We start from the raw sequence: 26566 nt of genomic DNA, 5'->3' as shown, positions 1-26566 counted from the left end.
CATTGGTCAGATAGCTAGTCTCAAGAATGAATTAAGAACAATAAAGATGACAAAAGACGACATTGTATCATCCTATTTTGTAAGGATCTTTAGAATAAGAGATGAACTCCAAGCTATTGATGAAGTTGTACCAGAGAAGAAACTCTTGATTGCTGCACTACTAGGTCTACCAAAATCTTGGAGCTCTTTTGCATCAAGAATTAACAATTGGAAGGATACACCAACCTTTGAACAAATGTGGAATGCATGCAGTCAAGAAGAAGAAGTGACAAAAAGGAGGATGAGGAAATCAACACTTCAAATTTACTCTTCTCATCACATGAAGAACAGAGTATATAAGAATTTCGAAGGACCAAAGAAGAAGGTTGGTCTATCAAGGATTGAATGCTACAATTGTCATAAGATGGGACACTACAAAAGTCAATGTATTGAAAATCCAAGGAATAAGAAGAGAGAAAGAAAACATGCAAATGTTGTCGCTGAAGCTCCACCCACGAAAAACAAGATTGAAGAATCCAAAGTCAAAGACTTATTTGCTAAAAGGGAGCCTTCACCATTTTACCGAAATATAAGTATATTGTTCTTTGTTTCATCTTTCATGTTAGATTTCTTACTCACATCGATATTTGTTTGTATTCTATACTCATTACCTTTTCGTTATATTTTCCTTGGTAGGAAAGCTTGCAGAATACAAGAAGGTTATGGAGGAAGCTTCAAAGGAAAAATTTGAGAATTTTTGTTGCAAAGGAAGCCCTTTAAGAATTCATGTCCTACAAGGTTTGTTAAAGAACAACTCAAGGTATGTCTTAGACTACAAGTTTTGTTACAAGGTTTTATTCATACAAAAGGTATGATCATTCTCTTTTGAAATTTCAAATTTGTTTTACAATACTGACATCTTTATGGCTAGGGTTTTAAATCATAGAGATTCTTGTTAAGGTGATTAATCATTAGATTGAATCTACCCTCATTATACTATCTCTTGTTATTTGATCATTTTGTGAAACCCTAACCTTTAGGGTTCACCATAAAACCCTAACCTCTTGATGTTAGGGGTATTTCCATGTTGATTATGGAACCCTAGTTTACTTTGGGGTTGTTGATGAAGTCTAAAACATATAATGAAATCCTCTTCTTTTAAAGTTTAGGGTTTTGATAATGTCGTGGTAAAAACCCTAATACTTTAGGGTTTGTTGTTAATGTCTCAGTCTAGGTTATAATGAAACCTTAGATTTTTAGGGGTTTAGTGAATTAGAGTTTATGACCAAAACCCTTGTAATAGTTAAAATAAGATCCCTCTTCTTTTAAAGTTTAGGGTTTTGTAATGTCGTGGTAAAAACCCTAGTACTTAAGGGTTTGTTGTTAATGTCTAGGTTATAATGAAGCCTTAGATTTTTAGGGTTTAGTGAATTAGTGTTTATGACCAAAACCCTTGTAATAGTTAAAATAAGATCTCGGGAATGAAACCCTAGGTGTATATTTGTACATATGATCAAAACCCTAGCCTGATCAAAATTGTTGTATATCTAACTTCGATGTATTAATGTTTGTATCTTGGGTTTATCTAATAGATATTGATATGAGATGCTAGTGCATGATAATGAAACCGTAGAAGTATATTGTTTTCGATCATTAATATGATTTAGTTTTGATGATAAATTCTAGTGTTTGCAACAAACCTAGGAGAATTTGACATGTATTTCCAAGAGCATATTGTTGAAACCTTAGATGTATAGTGCTATAATTGGATTGATATCTTGATTGAATTGTTGATATCTAAGGCTTTATGTCTTGAAAATGGAGTCTAGGGTTTATGACAAAACCCTAGCAAGAATTGAAGTATAGTATGTAAAATGTAATCCTTATCGGTTATGAACCTAACTAGGTTTAGGTATTTGATGTCAAAAGCTTGAATGTTTTGATGCTTCCATTGTAATGACATGATTTTGATATAGCTGATTTCATGCTTCTATATATTTGTATTTGGTTGTACTTGCTATTATAGGTTTACAGGTACATTATCTTCAAGATGTTGAAGATGATAACAATGATAAGCATAATGAAGGAAGCTTTAAGAATGATGATGATCAATATTACCTTGATGCCATGAGAAAGAATGAAGCCTTGAAAGGTTGAAGCTTCTCCAATGTTATAAAAGAAAGAAGTTCTGAAGTTGAGAGGGAGCTTGGATAGAAGAAACGGTATATCTCCCCAGTTACGAGGGAGGGCATATCATGATAGTCATAGTGAATACATTGAAAAAAGAATGAAACTAAAGAATGAATTGGATTTGCAAACAAAAGACTTGAGAAATACTGAGGCTGTATCTGGTGCTACTGGAGAGATGAATGAAGAAGAAAGCTTCTGACAAGTTGTATTTGGATAACTTGATGACGGTATAGGTAGCATCAAAACAATTGAGGACCCCAAAGGTTTGTATATATATTTGAAGGTTTATCACTGTTTGGGGTTGTGATTGTGCAGGAGTTCTTCGTAAAAAGGTTGAACGTTTGAAACATGCTTGGATTGGTGGATATATATTTGATTAGAAGAGATAAAGCATATTATGGCAACAGGATGCTTGGGAGGACATATGGTTGACCTATGTGTTGATGTTTAGATCCCGAAGTAGGAAGGGTGGCATTGGCCATGGAGCTCCGACCTTCAATACGCACCTAGATCCTTGGGTTGGTGTTAGAGTTTAAAAGCCTAATGGTACCTAGAGTGGCTAAAGATTGAGTACACCTTAGTCCCAAATGATTAAGTTACCCTGGGCAAGTATCTAATCTGTAGCACTACGTGTGTTGTGACTCTTCATAGAGTATATAATTTTGAGATCTTCCATGTATCTTTGTATATATGTAATTACGAATACCTCCCTAGTTAACAGGGAGTGTTGAAGAATGTAACTACTGTCGGTCTTCATCATTGTATTTGAGTCATGATTTAATGCATTTATCAAAAGAAAGAAAAATAGATTTTATTATTAAATAAATTGACTTATTAAAGCATGGGTTTCATGCTTGGGTCAATGGTTAATAGGTCAAAGCCTCCATTGCAGGTTTCTAGGGTTTATGTCTAGAGTCCTTGTCCTTGTCATCATGTAAAAGACCCTTCTTGGGCTTCATCTATCAAGAAAGAAATTTATTTTGATGTAAATAAGGTCTTCTAGGCCTCCTTCACCAAGGGCCTCAACTTGAATAAGTCGACCTAATCAAGAGGCAGAATCAACTATATAAAGGCAACAACTCGACCTCATTTGGAACACATCCACAACAAGTTCGATCTGTAGTTACTAGTAAAGAAAAGTGATGCAAAATTCAAGGAAGAGGAACAAAACCCTCACGAAGGAGAAGGAAGTTTTTGTCAAGCAGAAGAAGTCGAATTTTCTCTCTCTACTCTCACGCGTGCAAACTTCTGAAGCTGCTGGGGAGGCCGAATTTTCATATTTGAATTATGACCAAAATTTTGGATTGTTGTTGGGTTGTAGCTGTTGGACAAGAAGAGACCACTGAAGTTTGCTAAATCATATTGGAAGGTTGACTTGGTGGAGGAGGAAGGTCCTTTGGTTAGGTCTAAGGTCTTGGTCTATCCAATGTTTTAAAACTCTAACTCTGTATCGCCTCGGCCAACTCAATTTCAATGACTCAGTCGTTGTAAAAAATACATTAAATATTTATTTTTTATAAAAACACATAGTTTTAAAGATTTTCATTCATGTTTCCAAACACACAACATTAGAATATAGATAGAAGACAACATATGATCAAAGTAGGCTCATGAATATATCCATTATATCAGAATGGCACCCAGTGCATTGTCCAATACATACACGATGATGATATAGAGATCAAAACAAAAACACATAACCAAGGAGGCTAGAAATGGCCTCTACAACAAAAGTCTATGACCAGTGCTACTAGTTACTGCTAGAGTTGCCAACATCATCTAGCTCAATGTCACTTGGGAGCGAGAGCGAAAACGGGAGCGGGAGCGACATTTTTAGAAGCTCCCGATTCGGGAGCGAATCCCGGAGGAGTTCGACAACCAATGTCATTAACATCATGGTACATAGAGGGATTGGTGTTCTTGATTAAATACGAGTTCCATACCCTAATACATGACAAAATTCAATGCAAACATTGCAATCCCCCAATCCTAAAATCCTGAAAAACTGATAAGTCTACTGGATTTTGAATGAAATCTAAAATTATACTTTCTCCATATGAAATCCAATGAGGCCGGAACCACTAAAAATTTAAGTAAAAGGATGAAAATGAAGATTAAGGAGAATGTCACTTTTACTTTAAGAATTTAACATTACCATGAATAGTATATCAATACTAGGGATCAGAGTCAGACAGGGAAACCCATGAGTCAAACAGGGAAGCTTAGGGAGTCCCCCACACTCAAAAAAATTTAAAAACTAAAATAAAAAGTGGTTTTTTGGGGTTCACTAGCCGTTGTCTATAACCCGGCCGGATTGATACGAACTCGGTCGAGCCGACCGAGTTGTGTAACAACTCGACCGGCTCTGTATTAACTCGCCGACCGAACCAGTTCAATGGCCGGGTCAAATTTTTTTTGACAGACTCAGACCAACTCGGTCGAGTCGGTTCTGAGGCAGCCGGGTTTAAAAACACTGGGTGTATCTCAATTTGATTAGTGGAAGAATTTAACTGGGCTTTCCCCTAGAGAGAGGTTTTTACCCTGGCTAAGTGCCTACATCTGGTGTTGTTGATCTTCATGTTTTGATTTGATGATTGCTTGATGAAAAAAGGATACAAGAATAACATAAAGAAAGATAATAAGACTACAAGAATAACACAAGTAATTATCAACATAAGAAAATATTTCCGCTTTTCTAATTTTCTAACAGGGGAGGTCCTAAAGCCTCTAAAGAACCCTCTATCTTTCCTACACTTTAGGATAATTTCTCTAGAGATGTCTTATACACTATGGGTTGGCTATAATAACAAATCAACTTCGTTGCCTTTGCGTTTTAACGTAGAATTAGCAGTCTGTCCAAAAGAACAACAATCTATTTTCACTTATAACTCTAAAATCGTGCACTCAATCAGAAAACTAAGAGCATATTTGGTTAGAGTATTCTTAGTAGACCAAAAGACATAGGTTACACGATATATATCAAATGGTTTGGCTACTAATAATTTGCAGTTATAAATCTGCTCTATTTTTCGTGTTTATTCATAGAAGGACATCAAACAAGTGGAGAACACTTTCACTCATTTGACTCCATTCAAGGCACTGGTCATATATCCAGAGCAGTGGAGAATAATCGGGGAAGCCTCTCTTAGCCATTTAGGAGGAGTTGAGCTTAAAGAGGTGGGGCAAGGGCCTAGGTGACAGTGGGTCCTCGCCTTGCGAGTGCCAATCTAGTGACGTTGTCGGGACTTTAGCAACCCTGCTAATTGGATCAATAATAGAGGGCATTCGTCTTCAATATGGAAATCATTGCAAATTTGACATCAAGGAAATCCCTCCTGATTTGTCATGTTAGTAGGGGCAGAGAGACAAAGAAGTGCTAGATATGTGGGAGAAGATCTTGGTTTGGCTAAGATGTAGTCAACCACGTTGCCACCCCCCCTGCAACTATGGACGAGGAAGTAAATTCACCAAAAATCGAAAAAGAAGGAAGCCCATTCAAGATCAATAAGCCGTGGTATTCACCTAATTGTAAAAGATGTCTCCCATAACCTGTGAGGGGCCCATCACTGTCCTACGAACTCCTATGAAATCCCATAGATTTTGGTTCCAACTCCTGGAGGTAAAGTGTGTCCTCTGCTCTGTCATGTAGGGCAACTTGGAGGTTTTTGGTACGAGCGTTGAAGTCACCTAGAAGAGTGACATCGACAAGAGTGGAGTGGGAGATATTTGCATAAAAATCAATGAAAAGATCGCCCTCAAAATTTGTATGAAGTGCAAAGTGTAATGAGGCTTGGGGAAAGTAGCAAACTACAATGTATCTGTCTCGAAGAAGGGAATTGTGCCCGATGGAACTAGACCCAAAAAAATCTGACATGCTCATCTAATGACAACAAAGTGACCGTGCTTTGGAGAGAATCCGTTATGAGACAAACAACCCTCCTGGATCCTCTAACGCTAACAAATCTTGTCTCCTGTCAAAAAGATCACACCCAGTGATACCCATGGATCTTGGGTGGTGTCCGCATGGGGTCGCATGCATCTCTGTGAGGAAAGGAGGTCATGAGACCTGACCACGTCATGAAACGTACATGGTGAAGACCAAGATACACAATTACAATTCCAACAACCAGCGGATATGGTAGGCCTAATATATCATATAATTAGTGACCTATATGAAGCATATAAATTATAAGTTAATTAACTATGTACATTAAGTGGTAGCTGAGAGCTAATCTGCTCGACCAAGAGACCTGTTAAAATCTGCTTTAAGTTTTTAACCCTACCTTGTAATTGACCAATCTAACAATCTGGAGATGCTCTTGTTTACTTAAGCTCCTAAATATCTTTGCTCCTTGATTTGAGTGAAGACAATGATGACTATATTCACCATTTGGCTAACTTTTCCAATTTTTGTCCAGAGGATTTGTCAACTGAAGGTGAATATTTGTCCATACTTCTATAGGACAAAAGTCATTTAATTGAAAGAGTCGCGAACTTTTTAAATAAAACCTTGGAAATTTTACAAATAGTTCAATTTTTTTTCATTAAGTCTCTGCATTGGAATTTTGAGGTTATATATATAATTCAACATTTCTACACTTGATAAAGAGATGATTTCTTTAAATTTCCCTGATTTAATTCCAATAAATTCTTTGATGTTTAAAAATTGTATTTGTTTGATTTTTAAAGAAATCCCTTTAATTACTAAAAAAAAAAAAAAATAAAAAAAAAATATAATTTTGGAAGCTATATGACCATAATAGTGGAATTTTTTAGAATAAAGATGTAATCAAACAATGACTAAGAAAATGAAACTATGTAACATCTATCCAAATGAACAACATAAAGAACACACCTGGGCGTAATAGTCTATGGCTGTCTTAAAGTCTTTTTCACGAAAAGCAACATCACCATGTTTCCTTGCATTTAGCATATCTTGCATTTGCTGTGTCCACTCTTGGAAAGATAACTGAGAATATTACAAAAAGGGAAATTTAAATGATTATGGAGATATTTTGAGCATAATCAGTTCCATAAGCTTGGCAGATGGCTCAATACTAACACACCAAACAAGATAATCAAATGATAAGACATGCAGAAAAGGATAAAAGGAAATCTGAAACAAAACCATTTAAATTATTTTCTAACAATCTCGATGGACCAAGAAGCTTTACACCTTATCATAGACTGTAAAAAATTCTTATGCAATTTGAGGATATATGGAAAGGAAGAAACATGTGACAGACTAACATGATAAACTCTAAGCAGTATTAAGCGAAAACACCAAAACAAGCAAATGAACCCATCATCGTACATCATGTGAGCTTGAATTAAAGACAGAAAAGATGATCATAACTCCTACATAACCGTCATATTTTTCATAAAGTAACAAAAGTCAAGTGACATATACTAAAACATTTAAATTCCAGTGAATCTGTTATAAAATTATATTAGTGCTATTATTTTAATCAATAAAATTAACTTGCTGCTTTTAAAACTAACTCTTTTTCCTAACAATCACTATAAAGTAAGGATACTTTGAAAAAGAGTACAGAAGGGTTCATAACCTCATAAGGAAGTTGCATCATAAATAGATCCCAGCTAAAAGAGAAACAGCTCTTGTCATTTTCTTACAACCTTTATTGCAATGACAACAGATCAGAGTTGCGAATGTTGTGAAGATATCACCAATATTTTGAGATTTCCAAACGTGGAGATAATATTGCCTCAAAACATTGCGAGAATTTAAAATTTATAATAATATTGATTTTTTTCTAATATTGCAACATACTCCTAAAATATTGCAAGTCTATTATACGATTTTATTTTTTTTCAATCACATCTTGAACAATAGAGGCAAGGGACTGAGAGCAAAGAGTTTCTCCCCAACTTTCATCAAGCTAAGCAGGAGAAATCCACAGTTTCCATAGACATTAGTGGAATTATTGTGGTGTGGGGATTGATTCTGATGATCGCTCAACCATTTCCATATTCCTACACATGTATAAATTTTAGGCTTGTGTTTTGCTTGTTTTTCGAGATTTAGGATAGGGTTTGCAATCTTGCCAATTTTAATGAGAGATTTAACACTTGCAGAAATGTGATTCTTTTCTTTGCAACATTATTTTGCATTGAATTCTGATTTTTTGTGCCCTTGGTTTAATCACTTCCCTGCAAAAAGAAGAGAGACATTGAACCCACCACAGGAATATATTGAGATACTTGACCCTAATCATCTGGAGACAATGAGTTACATGTTGTGGGAAGAAAATCAACAAAGAAATCAGATGCTTGAAGATTCCACCTTGCCAAAATTCTAGAGCATAAAATATAAATTTGCCTTGCATCTTCCTTGAAAGTCATCCATATTGAATTTGCCAATGGCCACTCAATCAATTCTTGACATCAGTAAACATAAAGATGAGAGGGGATCATTGAGTCTCAAAATTGCAACTTGAGCAGTTGAAAGAACCTCAAGAACCACGTGCTTCTCCAAGGTGGGAGAAACCTAGGGAAGTGAAATTCAATCCTAGACACACCTCTCACAATGCCCGCAGCAAGCTCACCTTTCTTTGCTCTGAAGTCCAGTTCAAGGGTACAACCTTCTTTGAGTTCCTTGGTTTAAACAAGGGAGAAGTGTGAAGCGAACAAGAATATCTCTAGATGTTTTCTACAAAGTCACATTCATTTCAACATTTGCGAAGAGCGTGTTCTACTATTCAATGTTTGAAGTTGTTTCTATTGTTTTCTCAAGGTACAAGGCCCCTAACTATGAGAAGTTGAGAGGGGTTCTCATTCAAGGGGAAGCGTCTGACGGCATTTGCAAATTAAATGAGCCTTACAATAATAGATGACCTAATGCATTGTAATGTCAAACAATTGGATAGGTGGGAAGGGAAAGACTAATATAGACTTCTAGGCTAATTGTTCAAGGGAGATAATGTTTATCAAATCCATCAATGCATTTACATATGTTACAGAGACATAGTTATTATGCGAGTTGTAGATGGGTTCATCCAAGAGATAGGTTTGCAACATTGTCCAAGCAATAATGGATAATGTTACTAATTGTGTGGTTGATGGCAAGTTGCTTATGTACAAGTATTGGACCTTGTAATAGACTCCTTATGCTCCTCGTAGGAATGATTTGATTTTAGAAGACATGGGAAAATTTTCTTCGATCAACGATATCATTTAATTCTCTACGAACATCACCAAATTTATATGTCATCATGCGTAAATTCTTAGCCTCATGAGGCAATTCACAGGGAACAAGGAGTTGTTGTGTGTTCTAATCACGTCTTCCCACAAGATTCATTTCTCTTCAAGGTCTCATCACTTCTATGATGGAGGTGGTGAAGTGAATATTTCTTTTCAGATGAGTGGGATGTTAATACATAGAATAGTAAATTGAATACATAAGTCATACCCAAACTAGTGTACCAAGAGAGTTTTTTGACAAAAGTGGGAGAGGTGTGTGCCATTCGAGAACCTTCAAAAAGGCTCTTTGCCTGGTTAATGGTGACAAGCCTACAAGGGTTTACTTCTATGTGGCTATAAATATAGCCAAGGAATATATCCACATATACTATGAGGACAAGGGGAGGAGGAATTCAATAAAATATATGAAATATGGCAGTCGATTGATGAACAATGGAACAATATTCTCCATCAGTCCATCCATGAAATAGGCTATACCTCAATTTTGCATTCTCTTAACCCTGTGGTTTTACATTCGATGCTAAGGTCACAAGTAAGATTCCTCCAACATGTCCAAAGGACAGTGTTGACTCCTATTGAATGCTTAGAAATTTTAGAACAAATAAGATATGAAGGTTCACCACCAAAACCAATGTTGCGAACATCGCGATCGAAATTAAATCGGCGAGGGGCTGAAATCAGCAAACAAATATTAAAAAAAATAAAAAATTATAAAAATCGAGAAAAAAAATCGGCAAATTCAAAAAAAAAAATCATTTTTTTCATTTTCTTAATATCTAAAGCATCCACAACATAAAATAAATGCATTGACACATAAATATGAAAAGAGAACTAATACATAAGATGTGTAATATCATGTCCAGTGCTACATCACACATAATAGTGAATCATGTCCTGAATACTAAGTCCTAAGTCCCAACCCAGCCTCGAGATATCAACAAAAAATATAATAATGTATCTCACATCATGAGTCATATACAATGAAATGAAACAAACAACTAATACTAGTGATTTCCTCTGCCCCTCTTGCGAGAAAATGTAACAACTTTCCCTCTAGATGAAGAAGGGAGTGGGGTTGTGCTCTAGACGCTGAAGAACTATGAGCTATAGGAGGTAGACCACGTCCTCTGCTGGTGACAGGGGTAGGTGGTGTCACCTCCTCCTCCTGTTGCTCCTCCTCCTAGGCTCCTCCTCTACCTCCTCCGCTACCTCCATGCAGTAGTGGTGTCAATCATCCAAAGAGATGACCTCCACATCACATGTCCTCTCAAGTTGCCTCACCCACAATTGAAAATTGTAGTAGATGTAGACCATGTCATTAAGTTGTTGGGACTCCAACCTGTACAAGGGTCATAAATTAATAAATTATAAATAATAAATTAATAATTATAAAAAAAATATTATTTAATGAATTCAAAAAATTAATTGGAATATTTTAATATTTTCCGCTTCTTAGTGTGTATTTTTTCAAATACACTCCAGTTGCAATTGCATACGAAGGAGCTACATGTTTGGTTGAGCACTCAAATGGCAAGCCTTTGGAGATTGGGTACTCTGCCACCATAGCTTCTCCACCATGCATCTACAACAAAAAAGATAAACATAAGAAAAAAATGAAATTTGAAAGTTGAAGCAAAGTATGAACTTGAAGAGACAATGAAATTTGAAACAAACTAAAGCTTACCTGGCATTTTAGTTTTACTATCCACAAAAGCCATGTCAAAGCTAAATGTGCCACCTCCCATCTTGTATATCTCCATTTCTTTGAAAAATTTTGCACGTTTTGCTAGAAATGGCACCATCTTCTGAACACAAGTGAAAAATCCATCCACGAACTCAACATAAAATAAGAAATAAGAAATCACATGAGTAAGAAAATGCGGGGTTTAGGTAGATCCCTCCAACATGACTGGGACGATGGAGTGTAGATCCCTCATCAATCACTTCCCATATGAGTTGTTGTTTCTGAAACCCCTCATCCCCCTTATCATCATAGTAGTTGTTGTTTCTGAAACCCCTCATCGCCCTTATCATCATAGTAGTTGCGAATGGATTCTTTGGCTCTATCCATGGCCTCATATAAGTTGTGGGTTTGTCTCCATCAACTAATCGAAGAACCTTTACCAAAGGTTCAGTAATGCTACACACCTCCTGCACTCTCGCCCAAAATCTTTCCTGGTATGAAACTAACCTGCATATGGCCTCTCCCTCTGGTTTGCGGCTATATGACAAAGCATGCCACTCCTTTGAAAGAAACATTCTCTTCACATCCCACATAGAATTCAGGAGGGATTGAAGAGATATGAAACTAGTGGCAAACTGTGTAATGGCAAGGCGCACCAACTCCTTGTTGTTGGTGAATGTTCTCATCAAATGAAGCACAAATGCATGATTATATATAAATTTTGTAATGTTTTTTGATGATTCAACAATATCCTTGACAAAATGAATTTTTCCTATGTCCTCCAACATCAAATCAATGCAGTGTGCAGCACAAGGTGTCCAAAATAAGTTAGGATGCCTCTCCATAAGCATCTTGCCAACAACAACATAATTTGCAGCATTGTCTGTTATGACTTGGACAACATGTTGTGGACCCACCTCCTGAATGAACACGTCCAACAAATCACATAATAACCGTGGCCTTTTGATATGTGTAGATGCATGAACAAATTTCATAAACATTATGCCCTTGGGACAATTAACTAAGAAGTTAATAAGGCTTCTACCCTTTTGATTGGTCCAACCATCTGACATCACAATGCATCTTGTGTGTGCCCATAATCCCCTAAACTCCTCCAATCTCTTAATGCAGTCAACCTTTTCATTCTGAAGAATGCACCCTCTAAAGGGGCTTTGTACACTGGGCCACAATAGCAATAGCATCAATCGCAGGCTGGAAAAATGGATAGTTCCTGGCAATGCTTAAATAAATATCACTCCAAAGTGGACACCTACCCAACAACTTGTCAGCTTCTTCCTTCTCCCTTTTCTTAAGAGCTAACATGATAGATGGTTGTGCACCAAGTGTGATTCTAGGAACAAAAATGATGAGGTGCTATGAGGTTGAGTGTAGATGTTGATGGTGAAGAAGAACCAGTACCACTCTCACAGTCACCTCCCAATCCTACTACTCCACCCACTTCCATTTGACTCTACAGAGCTGCCTTGAACAATTTGGTTGTCTCTATTTCTTCCAATGATTTGAGGGCTCTTCGGATTATTTTTGCAAGGCACTACCTCATGTCCAGGAGTTTGCGAAAGGTGGAACTTCAATTTGTATACCCCATTGTCATATGATGCCCACATAACTTGCAAGTCAAATTTGATTTGTCAAACCCTCCATCAGGTTCACCAAATTCCCACAAAGGGTCCAATTTCCTTGGCATGTTTGTAACTTTGTTGAATCTTGAGTTTTAATGTAAGATTGAAGATTGAAGTTTGAACCTAGGGCACAAAAGAATTGCAAGTTAAACAAATGAAATTACTATTTACATACAACGTTTTGAATTTTTGATAACAACAAAAAAAAACCTCAATTCAATACAACGATAATGGCAAAAAAACACATTCAACCCCAAGCAGCAATCATGGGAGAAAACTAGGGCACAAGAAGAAATTAGATAGATAAAACTAACAATCAAGATTTTGAAATTTTGAAAAAAAAACACACTCAAATCTAACCAAAAATCATGTCAAATATATGGGTCATAAAAACCCAAGGAAAAACAAAAAAAAAATGGGGCCAAATTTGACGCCCATACCTGAAACTATGCCCTGCTGAAGAAACTTGGTCCAAACTTGAATTTCTTTTGCTTGGGATGCTAAATTCCTTTACTTTTCTCCTCTCTTTCCATTGTAGACGAGTTCCCCTCCTCCTTAGCTCTTACCTCTGCCCTTTGTCTGCAAAATGAGAGAAAAGAAAAAACCAAAATTAAGCTTTAAAATCGCTCTGCCGCGCAGCCAGCGACTATTTGTCATCGACTCACAATTTTTTATAAATTGCGATTTTTTCAAATCGAAAAAATCGGCAATTTCATGGGTTGATTTTATCGGCATCGCAAAAAAATCACGTTCTTTTTTTTTTAAATCGCAATGTTCGCAACACTGACCAAAACATTTGTTATCACATGGTTGTCTAGGACAAGACCACTTGAATCTCAGGGAAGCTTCAATTTGTTACAAATTTCAATGTCTTTCCTTTCTATCTATTTGCTACTCAACGCAAATGTAATTCAAGTCTTTGCCTTTTCATTGTTTATTCACTATAGATGTTTGGTGGCCAAACGATGTCAAAAAAGTGCCAAATTTACAAAAACTTGTCAGTTGGCTGCTTGGTGGAACTTGCAGCTCTTCAAGCCACACGAGGTGCTGAATTGTATTTGAAAAAATGCACACTAAGAAGCACAACAGGTTAGAAATGTTCAAATTAAAATTTTAATTTATTATAATATATTAATTTATGACTCAACACCCTCTAATTATAATATGACTTGCATACAATCTTTTATAGGTTAGAATCTCATTGCATTAATGACATTGTCTATGTCGACTATGATATCGGGCTGTGGCTGAAGCAGATTGATAAAACTCTAATATCAAGACCACTTGGTTGGATGTGATTGACACCACTGCACAATAGAGGCTAGAGACTGCAGGGCTTCTCTTGGAGGTGGAGTGGTTAGAGGAAGATTTCAATGCATTGAGGGATGTGGTGGGGGTGTGGGCAAGGCATGGCATGGGAAAGAGGAGGACAATGCTCCACCTCTAACGCAAATACCTTTGGAGGAGAAGAAATAGAGTCTATCATCACCACTACCTACATAGACATAGGCAGCTGCCAAAAGATGTTTCAACTTCACTCCAACTTCCACTTCAGATGGAGCACCTGCTGCTTTTAGAGGAAGAAAGGTTAGCTTTGGCCATAAAAAGGGTAAAGGGAATCAATGCTTCCACTAAGTATATATCATTTTCAAATCTATATGACTCAAGATGATGATAATGGCAAAAGTTTTTTATATCTGATTTTGTATTGGCCTACTAGGACTTGAGAAAACTATCAAGATTAAGCATTGATGTGTAATGTATCACTTGATATCTTACACATCTTATATATCTGTCTTAGTTTCATATTTCTGTGCAATGTGTTTTTTGATGTTGTTGTTGCTTTACAAACATTTAGGAAAAAAAACGAATATGTTTATAATTTTTTGAAGTTTCCCAATAACTTCCCCAATATTGCTGATAAAATATACTCCAGACCCTCAGCAATATATTCACGGACATAATACTTGCAACAGTGCAACAGATATCTTCTGTTGGGAGGACAAAAACAAAAAAGCTAAAATGTTAAATGAAAATTCAGTAAAACTGGTTGAGGAAGAGAGTACCCAACCCACACTGGCTGCACATCCAATGATAGGCAGATCCCCAGCATACTCGAGAGAATGCCCACCATAACATGTGCATCCAGCACAGATTAAGAAATGCTCCAATTAAGACCAGTCATTCTGTGTTCATTTGTCTTATAATCTAAAAAACGCATCTAATCATACCTGTAAAGGACAAAATTACAGCATAGAGAAAGGAAGGCTTGGAATCATTTCAGATATAAATAAAGATAAAATCTATCAGAATTTATTAATTTCAAATTCGACACAGCAATAAGTTTAATGAATTTCTATTTAGGTTAAAATGAACCCAGATTGACTAAGCCCTACAAAAGTTATTGCACTCTTCAAGTCACTCTTACAGTTGCATTTAAAAAAAAATTATAGTTTAATTTATCCCAGTCCAGCTATTTAACATTAATTTTATCCAGAACATCAATCCATGCAGAAAGGCCATTAATTACACAGTACAACCTGAATTGAAAAACAATGGAAAAGAAATTGAAATGTCATGATCCTTGATTGAAGAATCAATGCAAACAGATAGAAAATCCAAAGACAAGACAACCAGTTCACATTTATGTTATTTCTGTTCTAATTTCATTGTTTCAAACTTGAGAATCAAGAATGAATACTGGAAGACATGATATATCATATTTATATTTCCTCAATATATCTTCTGAAGAGAGTGCAATGAAGACATTACTTATGTGAGGGAAAACAGAAACCACTTACCTCATTAGTACCTTCATCATCCTTGTAATGCATCATGACCATTATCTGATGCATTGCAGTCAAATCCATTCTAGCACAGGCTTCTCCCAACTGAGAAAGTGGAATTTGTGGAGATGGCGGTGTTGCTTCCTGTCTTGTTATAGCCATCATGACATGAGATGGTACCTACAAACTCCCGTGTTGGATGTAAGAAGAAAAGTAAATAATTTGCTTTCCATATATTTCAAGTGTGCTCTTACCAAAAAGCAATCAATTTAAATCTTCCCTTATATAACACCACAGAAAGAAGGTCATAGGATGCCAGCAAACCAGGATAAATAATGGAAGACCAGTTTTGCAACTTTCCCAATACAAAAAATTCAAATTGAAACCTAATCAATATGAGTTGCAACTTTTTGAAAATATTTGGTTACAAAACCTTGTAGAGAACAATCTGCAATAAAATGATTTGTGTCTTGAAACTTGTCAAATTACCCAAACTAACCGCATTTTAAGAATATTCTAGTATGTATATTATGACAATAAAATGCCATGTGCCAGACTGAAATGATAGAAGTTCTCCCAATTTGTTGATGCAAACAACAAAAACAAGATGTTGGCATCTGTTTGACATGGTCTAGCTAGATGCAACCTGCAACTTTTTTGCAGTTCCTAACCCATACCAAGAGACAAATGCGACCAGACCCACAAACAAATCTGCTCTAGGGGATCCCAAAGCTGGAGTCTCTCCAGCTTCACCTGAGCAGCCAGTTCACCATTTGGACTTTCTTCCCCGACCTTGGATAAGTCAATTTGTTAAAATAACCCGCTTAAATTAATACCCTAACAAATTAATATTTTCCAACGAGTCAATACGTATAGTCCAAAGCGTGTCAATTTGTTAAATTTTTAGATTTCCTGAAGTTTAGGACATTAGGTTGAAGGGTAAATATCCACAAGGCACAACTAAAGTATCAAAACAACCCATCGTGAAACCAACAAAGAGAAAGGAAATGGTGAGGAAAATTGAGGACCAACATATAGAAACCATGTAACAACCCTACCGACAATCATAAGACCAAGTCACATAACACATTGACACAAAGACTTGAGTGTTTGACATGAACATGTAAACCCTCTAAAACGAGATGCATGTGTGTGTGTATAATTTTAAAAAAAATACCAAGTTTAAAATATAGATATAAAGATATAACCTTTTGAACATTTACAAATAGATCTACATACACGCACAAAAATATCAATACATCGTAGATCATACAAATAGAACCATAAACTCAAGAGTCAAAATTCGTACTTTACTCATTCAATGTCATAAAAATGACCTACATAAATAAGATGATACTACCGATGAGAATGTCAAAGGCAACTAAAAAGTAGGGTAGCTTCATAGATAAGACAAAATAAGATAAGATAATATTACTAATGTCCAACATATGATCACGAACAGGTCAATGGGACTACTGGTTTAGGAATTTTTAATACCTAAATTCACCATCTTAATATATCGAAAGTCTCGAAGAAAATATGGGAACCATTAAATAACTATTTGGATCAAAAAACCAAAACACAAAGTTTATCTTAAAGAAGCAATTTTTCTGGACTTTAAATGATCAAAGGAAAAATGATAACCATTAATGTTAATGCATTAAAGGCATTAATTCAACTAGCAGAAATTGGTAAAAATGTCGAAGAAGACACTACCGAGCTGATTCTATTAGACCACCTACCCGTAAAATATAACATTATCGATGCATAATAATACATATTTCAAAGACTATAACAAAAGATACTCTATTAATGTTAATGCATTAAAGGCATTAATACAACTAGTAGAATTTGGTAATAATGTCGAAGAACACACTACCAAGCTGATTCTATTAGACCACCTACCCCTAAAATATAACATTATCGATGCATAATAATATACATTTTGAAGACTAGAACAAAAGATATTTGAGTATATGGGAAAACGAAAGGGATAATACGATGCGAACAACTAGTGAAAATGAAGTTTATCACCAGTGCACTCAATGACTTCGATCTAGTCATTCTTGGCTCCATGCTGCCTCATAGGTTTGCTTGATGGCTTATGCGGTATACCCGAGCCACTTTCCCTTGTGGTTGAAAACTCAATGCCCCTCCTTAACCTTTTGCATCTTGCCCTTGAGCAAACTCCTACTGGCAGTTCAACACTTCCTCCTTCAGCATGATGGGTACCTACCTATCCTAGGGCCATTGTGAGTCGAGCTAGTGTTTATGAATTAGTTTAAGCTTTTTGGGGGCATTAAAAATGGCAATTAGGGCCGAATTCCACTTTGACCAGCTCAATTGATGGATATGATTATTGCATTCAATTCCTCTTTTCGAGAGGACCAAAATCGACCTAAAGATCATCAAATTTGGACAAAGAAAAATATGTTTTCGAGGTCAAGCCCACACATGTGCAAATTGTCAAAGTCGGCCACATCATCACGTAGGCTCATGAAGCCCAATGGACATGTCTCTTGTATAAATACAAAAGACCTCAAACCTTTTTTGGCATATCATCACAACTCATCAATTCTCTCTCCTCATCTGAATGGGTCATACAAATTGCAGGAGCAGCTCTTCTTCTCTCACATGTGTGGCTGAAAGAGGATGAATTTCAAGAGGCCAAATTCCAGGATCTGTTGCAGGGTTTGACTAGCATTGACCAGGGTCATTTTGACCTCCTTTGACTGTGTCTTTTGTGCCAGAATTTCTGTTTTCGAAGGCCACATTAATTGGCACAGAAACCGAAGTTTTTTGGGCTTGTTGACCAGGCTGACTGCAGGACAGAAGTGCAGACTTTCACCAAGTTTAACCGACTGTTTTGAAACTGTTTTGCGCTGACTTTGACCAGCAAAGAAGGCTGAATTTGACTGGGTTTGACCGAGCTACATTGTGGACTTTTTGCTGCTGCGTTGACCAGCATTGACTTTCTGGTTAGGGTTGTTGACTGCTGCTATCTGAAAGCAGTAAAATCACAGATTGACTGGGCTGTTTTGGACAGTAGTTTTGATCATCTATTGGCAAGTCAATATTGACTTTATTGTACTCTTTCTCTCTCTGCTGAACATTTGATATAATAATAAGAAGAATTGATCAAAGGGTTTTCCCCATCTTGAGTTTTCTCCCTAACATTCACCAAATTCTGGTGTTCTCTTGTCTTGGCTTGTCTTTATGCTTTTATTGTTTATGTTCTATCTACAGTTTTTGTCAATGTGATGATTAATGTGATTGCTATTGGAAATTAAATTGGAAATTGTCATTGGGCTAACTAAAGGACATTGAAGAAGTTGTTGCAAGCATAGAACATACCATTATTAACTAAAATTAACATGGTATCAAAGCCCAGGGGAAGACAAAGCCCAAGCAAGAGAGAGAACTCAGAAAAGCAATAACTAAGAGATTTGTTGGTCAAGACTATTGGACAAGTCTCCATGGCATCTACATATTACTTCAAGACTGAGGGCAAACTCAATGACAAATCTGACTCTCATGCATGTAAGATGACTTTGGACCTGACTTTGTAGGACCATGAAGTATTGGACTATGTGCAAAGAAAAGTGATGGAGTCTCCTTCAAATGCACTGGTTGTTGCTAAGACGAAGTATAGAAAAGGTGAGGTCAAAGCTAAGAAAATTACCATTGACTCCATTCAAAAGCATATGGTTGCCTATATTTTTGATTCGGGAACATCTAAGGGGATGTATGATAAGCTGGTTGGGATGTCCAAAGTGAACAATGTGAATCAAATTCTCTTTCTCAAGAACAAGTTGAAGGATATCAAGATGGATAAGGGGAATCTATCCAATCCTACTTCATGAGAATAATTCAAATCAAGAATGACTTACTATCTATTGAAGAAGTTATTGCTGATAGGGAGCTCACTCTCATTACACTTGGACGTCTTTCAAGACCATGGGAAGTGTTTACCACCACCATCCTCAACAATGATAGGATACCTAGTTTCGATGAGTTGTTGGCTAGATGCACTCAAGAGGAAACAAGAATCATGGAGAGAGATAAGTCCTCCAATGGAAATGAATTCAATGACTTTTGTGGAGAGGATGGCATTAAGAGGAAGGCAATTGTTCCATACACCCCTGAGCAAAATGGTGTTGCTGAAAGGAAGAATCAAACAATCACAGAAGCCACTCGTGCCATGCTCCATGATCAAGGTCTATTGAAATTCTTATGGGGAGAAGCTACCAACACTATTGTATATGTTCAAAATAGGAGCCCTCATCAAGCGTTGGATTTCAAGACACCCAAGGAAGTTTTCACTGGTAAGAAACTTGATGTTTCTCATTTTAGAATTGGGTTGTTCAGTGTATTTTGATGTGCCTAAAGAGAAAAGGAATAAGTTGGAAGCTTGGGGGAAGAAAGGAATATTCATCAGCTACAGTGAAAATTCAAAGGCATATAGAATCTATGTTCCTGGTCAAAGAGATGTGGAAATAAGCGGTGATGTCACCATTAATGAAGACATTGCCCTTGGGAAAGCCAAAGATCTCCCTATCCCAAGGAAGGACGATGATGATGCTGTGAAAAAACAGGATGAATCTTCGACAGATGAGCCTATGCCCAATACTGAAGGCCCGATGGATCCTATTGATCCACCTCTTGGTGATCCCTCTACCTCAAGGAAACGTCCATTATGGCTCAAAGATACTCTCAAAGATGGTGAAAGACATATTGCTCCAAGAGAGACATTTAGTGAAAGTAAGAAGTCGAACAGGTATCAAGGTTATTTGGCTGCTATGAGTACTATTGTTCAAGTGGAACCATGCATGTTTGAGGAAGTCGTAAAACACCAAGTCTAGAAGGATGTGATGAATGAGGAATATGAATTGATAATGAAGAATGACGTCTAGGACGTGATGCCTAGACCTAAAGACAAGTTTGTGGTCACCTCAAAATGGCTTTATAAAATTAAACATGGAGTTGAACAGAGTGTTGAAAAATACAAGGCTAGGTTTGTTGCTCGTGGCTTCTCTCAAAAGGAAGGAGTGGACTATGATGAGATATTTGCACCGGTTGCCCGATATACCACTATCCGATCTATTATTGCTCTAGTTGCCAATCAAGGATGGAGCCTAAATGGACATCAAATCTGCTTTCTTACAAGGCTCGATTAAGAAGGAAGTCTACTTGGAACAACCTCAAGGATTTGAGTTCAAGATCGAAGGACACATGTATACAAGTTGAAGAAAGCTCTCTATGGGTTGAAGCACGCCCCTAGGGCTTGGTATGAGAGGATTGACAGTTATCTAGTGAAGCTGGGATTTATGAGGAGCTATGCTGATCCTAATCTATACTTCAAGGTTGAAAAGGACATGCCTCTTATTTTTCTCCTTTATGTTGATGATATCTTTCTGACTGGTGTAGACTCTCACATTTATTAGTCTAAGAGGGAGTTGACTTCTGAGTTCGAGATGAAGGACCTAGGACTAATGCATTACTTCCTAGGCCTGGGGGTCTAGCAAAACCCGAGTGAGATTTTCATTTCTCAAGGAAAATACATTGTGAAGTTGCTAGAGAGATGTGGGATGGTGGATTGCAAGTCTGTGTCTACTCCGATGGAACCCAACTTCAAGAAGTTGTGTCAAAGTGCTGCTAGGTCTGAATTGGCAAACCCTTCCGAGTATCGACAACTTGTGGTGGCCCTGATGTTCTTGGTAAACTCCCATCCGGACATATGCTTCACTGCAAATACTTTGAGTCAATTTATGGTTGAACGTCATCACATACATTGGATTGCTGCTAAGAATCTCTTGAGATATCTTCGTGGAACAATCAACTATGGGCTAAGATACATTCTCGAGAATTTGAGACTACATAGATATTCTGATGTTGATTGGGATTACAATGTGGTAGATGGAAAGAGCACGTCGGGATGCTACTTCTCATCGGGGTCTGCCTCAATTTCATGGATGAGAAAGAAGCAAAAATTGGTTGCTTCAAGCACCGCCGAGGCCGAATATATCGCTGCTAGTATGGCTTGTTGTGAAGTTGTATGTTTGAGGAAGCTCTTCAGTGAGTTGTTTGAGCACATTACAGACACCACCATGATACATTGCGATAACCAGAGTGAGATTTTCCTTTCAGAGAATCCTGTGTTCCATGACCGCTCCAAGCACATTGATATCAGGTACTACTTTATCCAAGATATGGTACAACAGGGAGCAATAAGGTTCCATCACATCAGAACTGATGAGCAAATTGCTGACATTCTCACCGAGCCCTTGGGGAAGGTCAAATTCTTAGCCTTCCAAGAGAGACTTGGAGTCATGGAAGGACCCTCCCATAAGTGTCCTGCTTGAGTCGGACATTAAGCTCTGGGAGCTCCTGGGCCTTGGGGTACTTCTTGGAGCTATCTGCAACCATAGGGTGAGTGGTTCACCTTCCCCTATAGGTTCAACGTGTATAGGGTGAGTGGTTCACCTTCCCCTGTGATACCCCATGATGATATATGAGAGCAATGGGTGAGTGGTTCACCTTCCCCTATAGTTGTTGATATATGCATAGGATGAGTAATTCCCCTTCTCCTATGGCATATGAGCAAGATGAGTGGTTCACCTTCTCTTGGGGATGCCCAAACATACATCCTACACATGTAGTATGGGACTCATGGGAAGTACCTCTCATCTAGCCACTGAGTTGGGAAAAGTGGATAGGGACCATAGCATTACAGAGAGACGCAACATGTACTGACGTACTCCCTATGTCTAGGATGCATGGTGTTCAACAACTTGATCTGGGATCAAATCCGATTAGGGTTCTACCCCTGGACTGACTTTTGTCAATGAAGTGTGGCAAGGTCTTGTGACTCACTCTCGATTGATTCTTCTTCATTATTACATCAGTGTTTAGTAGACTTGAGATGAGATGCAGAGAGTGTACATGATGACAGGATGGCATGATAATGGATTGATTGGTAGGTGGAATTCTCCCTAGTTGAGAGGGAGTGTTAAAATTGGCAACTAGGGCCAAATTCCATTTTGGACAACCTAATTGATGGAGATGATTATTGCATTGAATTCCTCTTTTCGAGAGGACCAAAATTGACCTAAAGATCATCAAATTTGGACAAGGAAAAATATGTTTTCGAGGTCAACCCCATAGATGTGCAAATTGTCAAGGTTGCCCACATTATCATGTAGGCTCATGAAGCCCAATAAGAGAGACCTCAAACCTCATTTGGCATCATCATAATTTATCAATTCTCTCTCCTCATCTTGTTGGGTTGTACAAATTGCAAGAGCAACTCTTCTTCCCTCACACATGTGGCTAAAAGAGGACGAATTTCAAGAGTTCGAACTCACGGATCTATTGCAGGGTTTGACCAAGGCTATTTTGACCTGCCTTGACTGTGTTTTTTGTGGTAGAATTTATGTTTTAGAGGGTCAAATTAATTGGCACAGTAACCCAGTTTTTCTAGGCTTTTTGATCATCTATTGGCAAGTCAATATTGACTTTATTCTACTCTCTCTTTCTGCTAAGCATTTGATGTAATAATAAGAAGAATTGATCAAAGGGTTTTCCCCATCTTGGTGTTTTTCCCCAGCATTCGCCAAATTGTGGTGTTCTCTTGTCTTGGCTTCTCTTCTGCTTTTATTGTTCATGTTCTATCTACAGTTCCTGTCAATGTGATGATCAATGTGATTGCTATTGGAAATTAAATTGGGAATTGTCATTAGGCTAACTAAAGGACACCAAAGAAATTGTTGCAAGCATAGAACATACCATTGTTAACTAAAATTAACAAGGAGTGTTTGCCAAAGTGTAGCCAGGGCCCTCTTGTGATCTAACTCAATTCACCCACAATTTCCAAATTAGGCAACAACTCGAACAAATAATTAATAGCAACCCAAAAAACTTGGATTTTAAACAATTGGTCAACTCACTCAACCTTCCTACAATGTCACACCCCAAACCTTGTAGTCTTGGCTAGGTCAAATGAGAAGGTTCACCAATGCCTATGACTTGTAAGTGTTCCAACACTTTTTCCATTAGACCTTTCATTGATATACCTGTCAATTTTGTTACACCTTTGATTCTTGTAATCCACTTCTTAGCAATCCCTGCCAATATGATTGTGAGGTATCTTGTGTTAGTTTCTATACCATCGGATGTGTTGTAGCCACGAAAATTGGTGGAGAGGCTAGAATGCATGAGATCTCCAAAACCCAGAAATTGTTTCTGGAAATTCCTCCTAGAAATGACTTAATAAGATTATTAACCAATCTTTAAATATTTCCCAAGTCTAAACTTAGGGAATATGGTTAATTAATCAGTATTAATTAAGTCAAGGCGAGAATCATCTTGAAACTCACACGGATCGAACCAAAGATGATCCTAGCCATTGATTAAGTTTTAATCTTGGTCGTTTGTGCTCCAACGAAGGATTATAAGAGGAGGTTGATGTGGTGATGGAGAATACACTTGAGAGGTTCGATTTCTGAGCAGATCAATTTCCAGAGTAGCAACAGTAGGTTGTCGAAGAGAGAGCTAGAGATCGAAGCAATGAGAGAGGGGCAGAGACAGTGAAGCCGCAAGAAGATTTCCAAATCCAGTGACTACATTTGCAAAGAGGCAAAAGAGCCACAGAGAGGCTGACGCTGGGGCAGCGCAGTAACCTCTAGAGGCAGTTTCGATTTTGCTGGGGAAAGACGAGTTTCAGTGCCAAATGTTGGACAGAGGTCCCGGAGGCTAGGAGAGACAATTTCCCAGACAACACCAGACCAGACGACTTGAGGAGAGGCAGATTCGAACTGAGTGCAAAAGAGACTGCACTAGGGTGACGTAGTAGCTACGCAATGGATGACTCACTTGGAGCTGAGGTCAAAGGCCAAATTTGCCTGTGGGGTGAGGGAATTTCTTCACTAGATTTTTGCTATTATTTTCTCTACGGGACTGCCAGTGTTCAGCATCCAGATTGTACTCAGATTATTTCACTGCTGCTTAATAATAAAACCCTCAGTTGCTGCACCAGTTTTCCCAAGTTGTGTGTTTCCGGGGACTTTTGTCCAAAAATAATTGTGTTATTTTTATGTGTGTGTGCTAGCATTTCTTCTAGTGTTTATTGACTTTATTCTTCCGCAATTTATTTGTGTAGGTTGCAGTGTGACTTATTCATTATTTGCCATAGCAAACAATAAATAAATTGTTAAATAAAATTAACAATTAGGAGAATAATTTCCAATCGCTGCAATAGGATTCCAATTTGGAATTTTCACATGGTATCAGAGCGCAGTTGATCAAGCGTAGAGTTCTGAGGCGAAAAGAAAGAATTTCGTTGCTCAATAAAGAGTAGCAAGTCGAAATTCCAAAGGGCAACGTAGTCATTTTGCCAAGAGGCCAAGTTGCTTGAGGAGGTTTGTTTTTTCTGAGTGGTGCAGAAAAATTTGATCCTTCTAGATCAAGTGATTCCAGAGGCAGAGGGAGCAACTCAGTATTTTCGTTGGGCAGATCTCTAGCTAGACGCAATGGTTTTTGAAGTAGGTTGCTAGAGCAAAGCCAACATCGGCTGGAAGGATGAAGAGCACACACAGAGGGAAAATTTTCCTCAGGGAACTTCTAGTCTCAAGAAGTTTGATTTTTCCTTGCAAATCAACAGTCGTTGTGAGTAGTTCTTCTCACTCCATAAGGGAGTGCGAATGGCAAAGGAACAGCTGAGCATAAGGAAAGAGGAGGTTTTCGACATTTTATTGAGATGGCCACTGCTAGGCTTCATGATCAGGATATGTTGGATAGAGATTCCAAATACATCATCTAGAAGGCAAGGATGTCCTTCCTTCTAGAATAGTTTGGCGTGAAAACATATATTGATGCAGTGGTAGTAGTTCCCACGGATGCAGATCAGTTGAAGGAGTACAAGAAGGAGATGGCACGGGTGAAGAGGTTGATCCTAGATGGAGTTCGAGATCATGACGTTTCACATATAGCTGGCAAAGATATTGCCAAGGAGATGTGGGATGCTCTCGCCACGTTGTATCAGGGTACTTCCGAGCAGCAGAAGATGTACCTCGAGGAGAAGTTGAGACTCATCCGAATGTAGAAGAGGGAAGGCATAGGCCCTTTCATCACTAGGGTTCAGGAGGTCCGAGACCAGTTGTCAATTGTTGGGGCAGTGCCTTTACTTACAGAGCTTGTGAGATTGGCACTCAACAGTGTCTTCGAGGAATGGCAGATCTTTGTCCAAAGCATATTAGGCAGAGACAAGCTCACAGATTGGGACAAGATGTGGGCTGAGGCGAGCTCTTCTAAAGAGCCCCATCAGTGGAACCAGCAGTGGACAAAACATGTGTAGGAGGAGGAGAATGTGGTCCTCGCTTCTAAGGGTCCCAATCAGGGACACGGGGAGCAAATGAAGAAGAAGAAAGACATGTCGAAAGTCAAGTGCTTCAGGTGTGGTGAACTCGATCACTATAGTACCCAATGTCCTCTCAAAAAGCAGGACCAAGTTGCAGCACATGCTGAGATCGATAGGCTATCCTCCAGGTTGGAGGAAGACTTCGCTATGATTGTTGACATATCTCCAAGAGTGAGATGGGGTGATTTGGCGTTGTAGCCCCAGAATGCTATAGTTGGGCAGGATCCTTGAGGAGTACACCTCATGGACCATTACCTAGCTACGAGGGCCCACAGTATTCAGTAGCAGGATGGATCAATGACAGTTGATGCAGTCAGATGCTAGAGTGACAATTACAGAGACTAGTAGCAATGAAATCTTGGGGAGCACAGTGTAGTTGACATAGAGTAGAGTCAATAGCAACTTTGATTCTTCAATGACAGTGCAAATACTAGCAACAGCCAGAGACTTGGGTGACAGAGGCATTATACTGATTACAGTTGATACAGTGTTTTTGGATGCTTTTCAGTAGCAGAGGTTGCAGTTGCAGCAGCAACAAATGAGAGGGAGTTGCAACGCAAAAGCAGTGTTGGTAGCAGTTCAGCAAGGTCAGCAGCAGCACAAATGCAACATATGTCAAAGTTAAGCAGTGGTTGGTGGGCAGCAGCAACCA

The 26566-nt window shown here is 38.0% G+C and overlaps 1 protein-coding gene across 4 annotated transcripts in view; it reads right to left on the bottom strand.

Moving 5' to 3' along the window:
• BSK1 (BR-signaling kinase 1) overlaps positions 1-26566 on the bottom strand; it is a 202526-nt gene that overhangs the window by 54910 nt on the left and 121050 nt on the right. For all 4 annotated transcript variants that reach the window (XM_089458521.1, XM_089458522.1, XM_089458524.1 and 1 more), the window contains exons 9-10: positions 15516-15680; positions 7025-7138 (exon numbers count right to left, since the gene is read on the bottom strand). In XM_089458521.1, coding sequence (XP_089314647.1) covers positions 7025-7138; positions 15516-15680 — 279 coding nt within the window. The remainder of the gene's footprint in view (positions 1-7024; positions 7139-15515; positions 15681-26566) is intronic.

The sequence above is a fragment of the Pinus tabuliformis genome, chromosome 7, assembly GCF_031772625.1.
Source record: "Pinus tabuliformis cultivar Carrire ecotype Pingquan chromosome 7, CPIR1, whole genome shotgun sequence".
Lineage (NCBI taxonomy): Eukaryota > Viridiplantae > Streptophyta > Pinopsida > Pinales > Pinaceae > Pinus > Pinus tabuliformis.
This window is presented reverse-complemented; position numbering and strand designations above follow the sequence as displayed.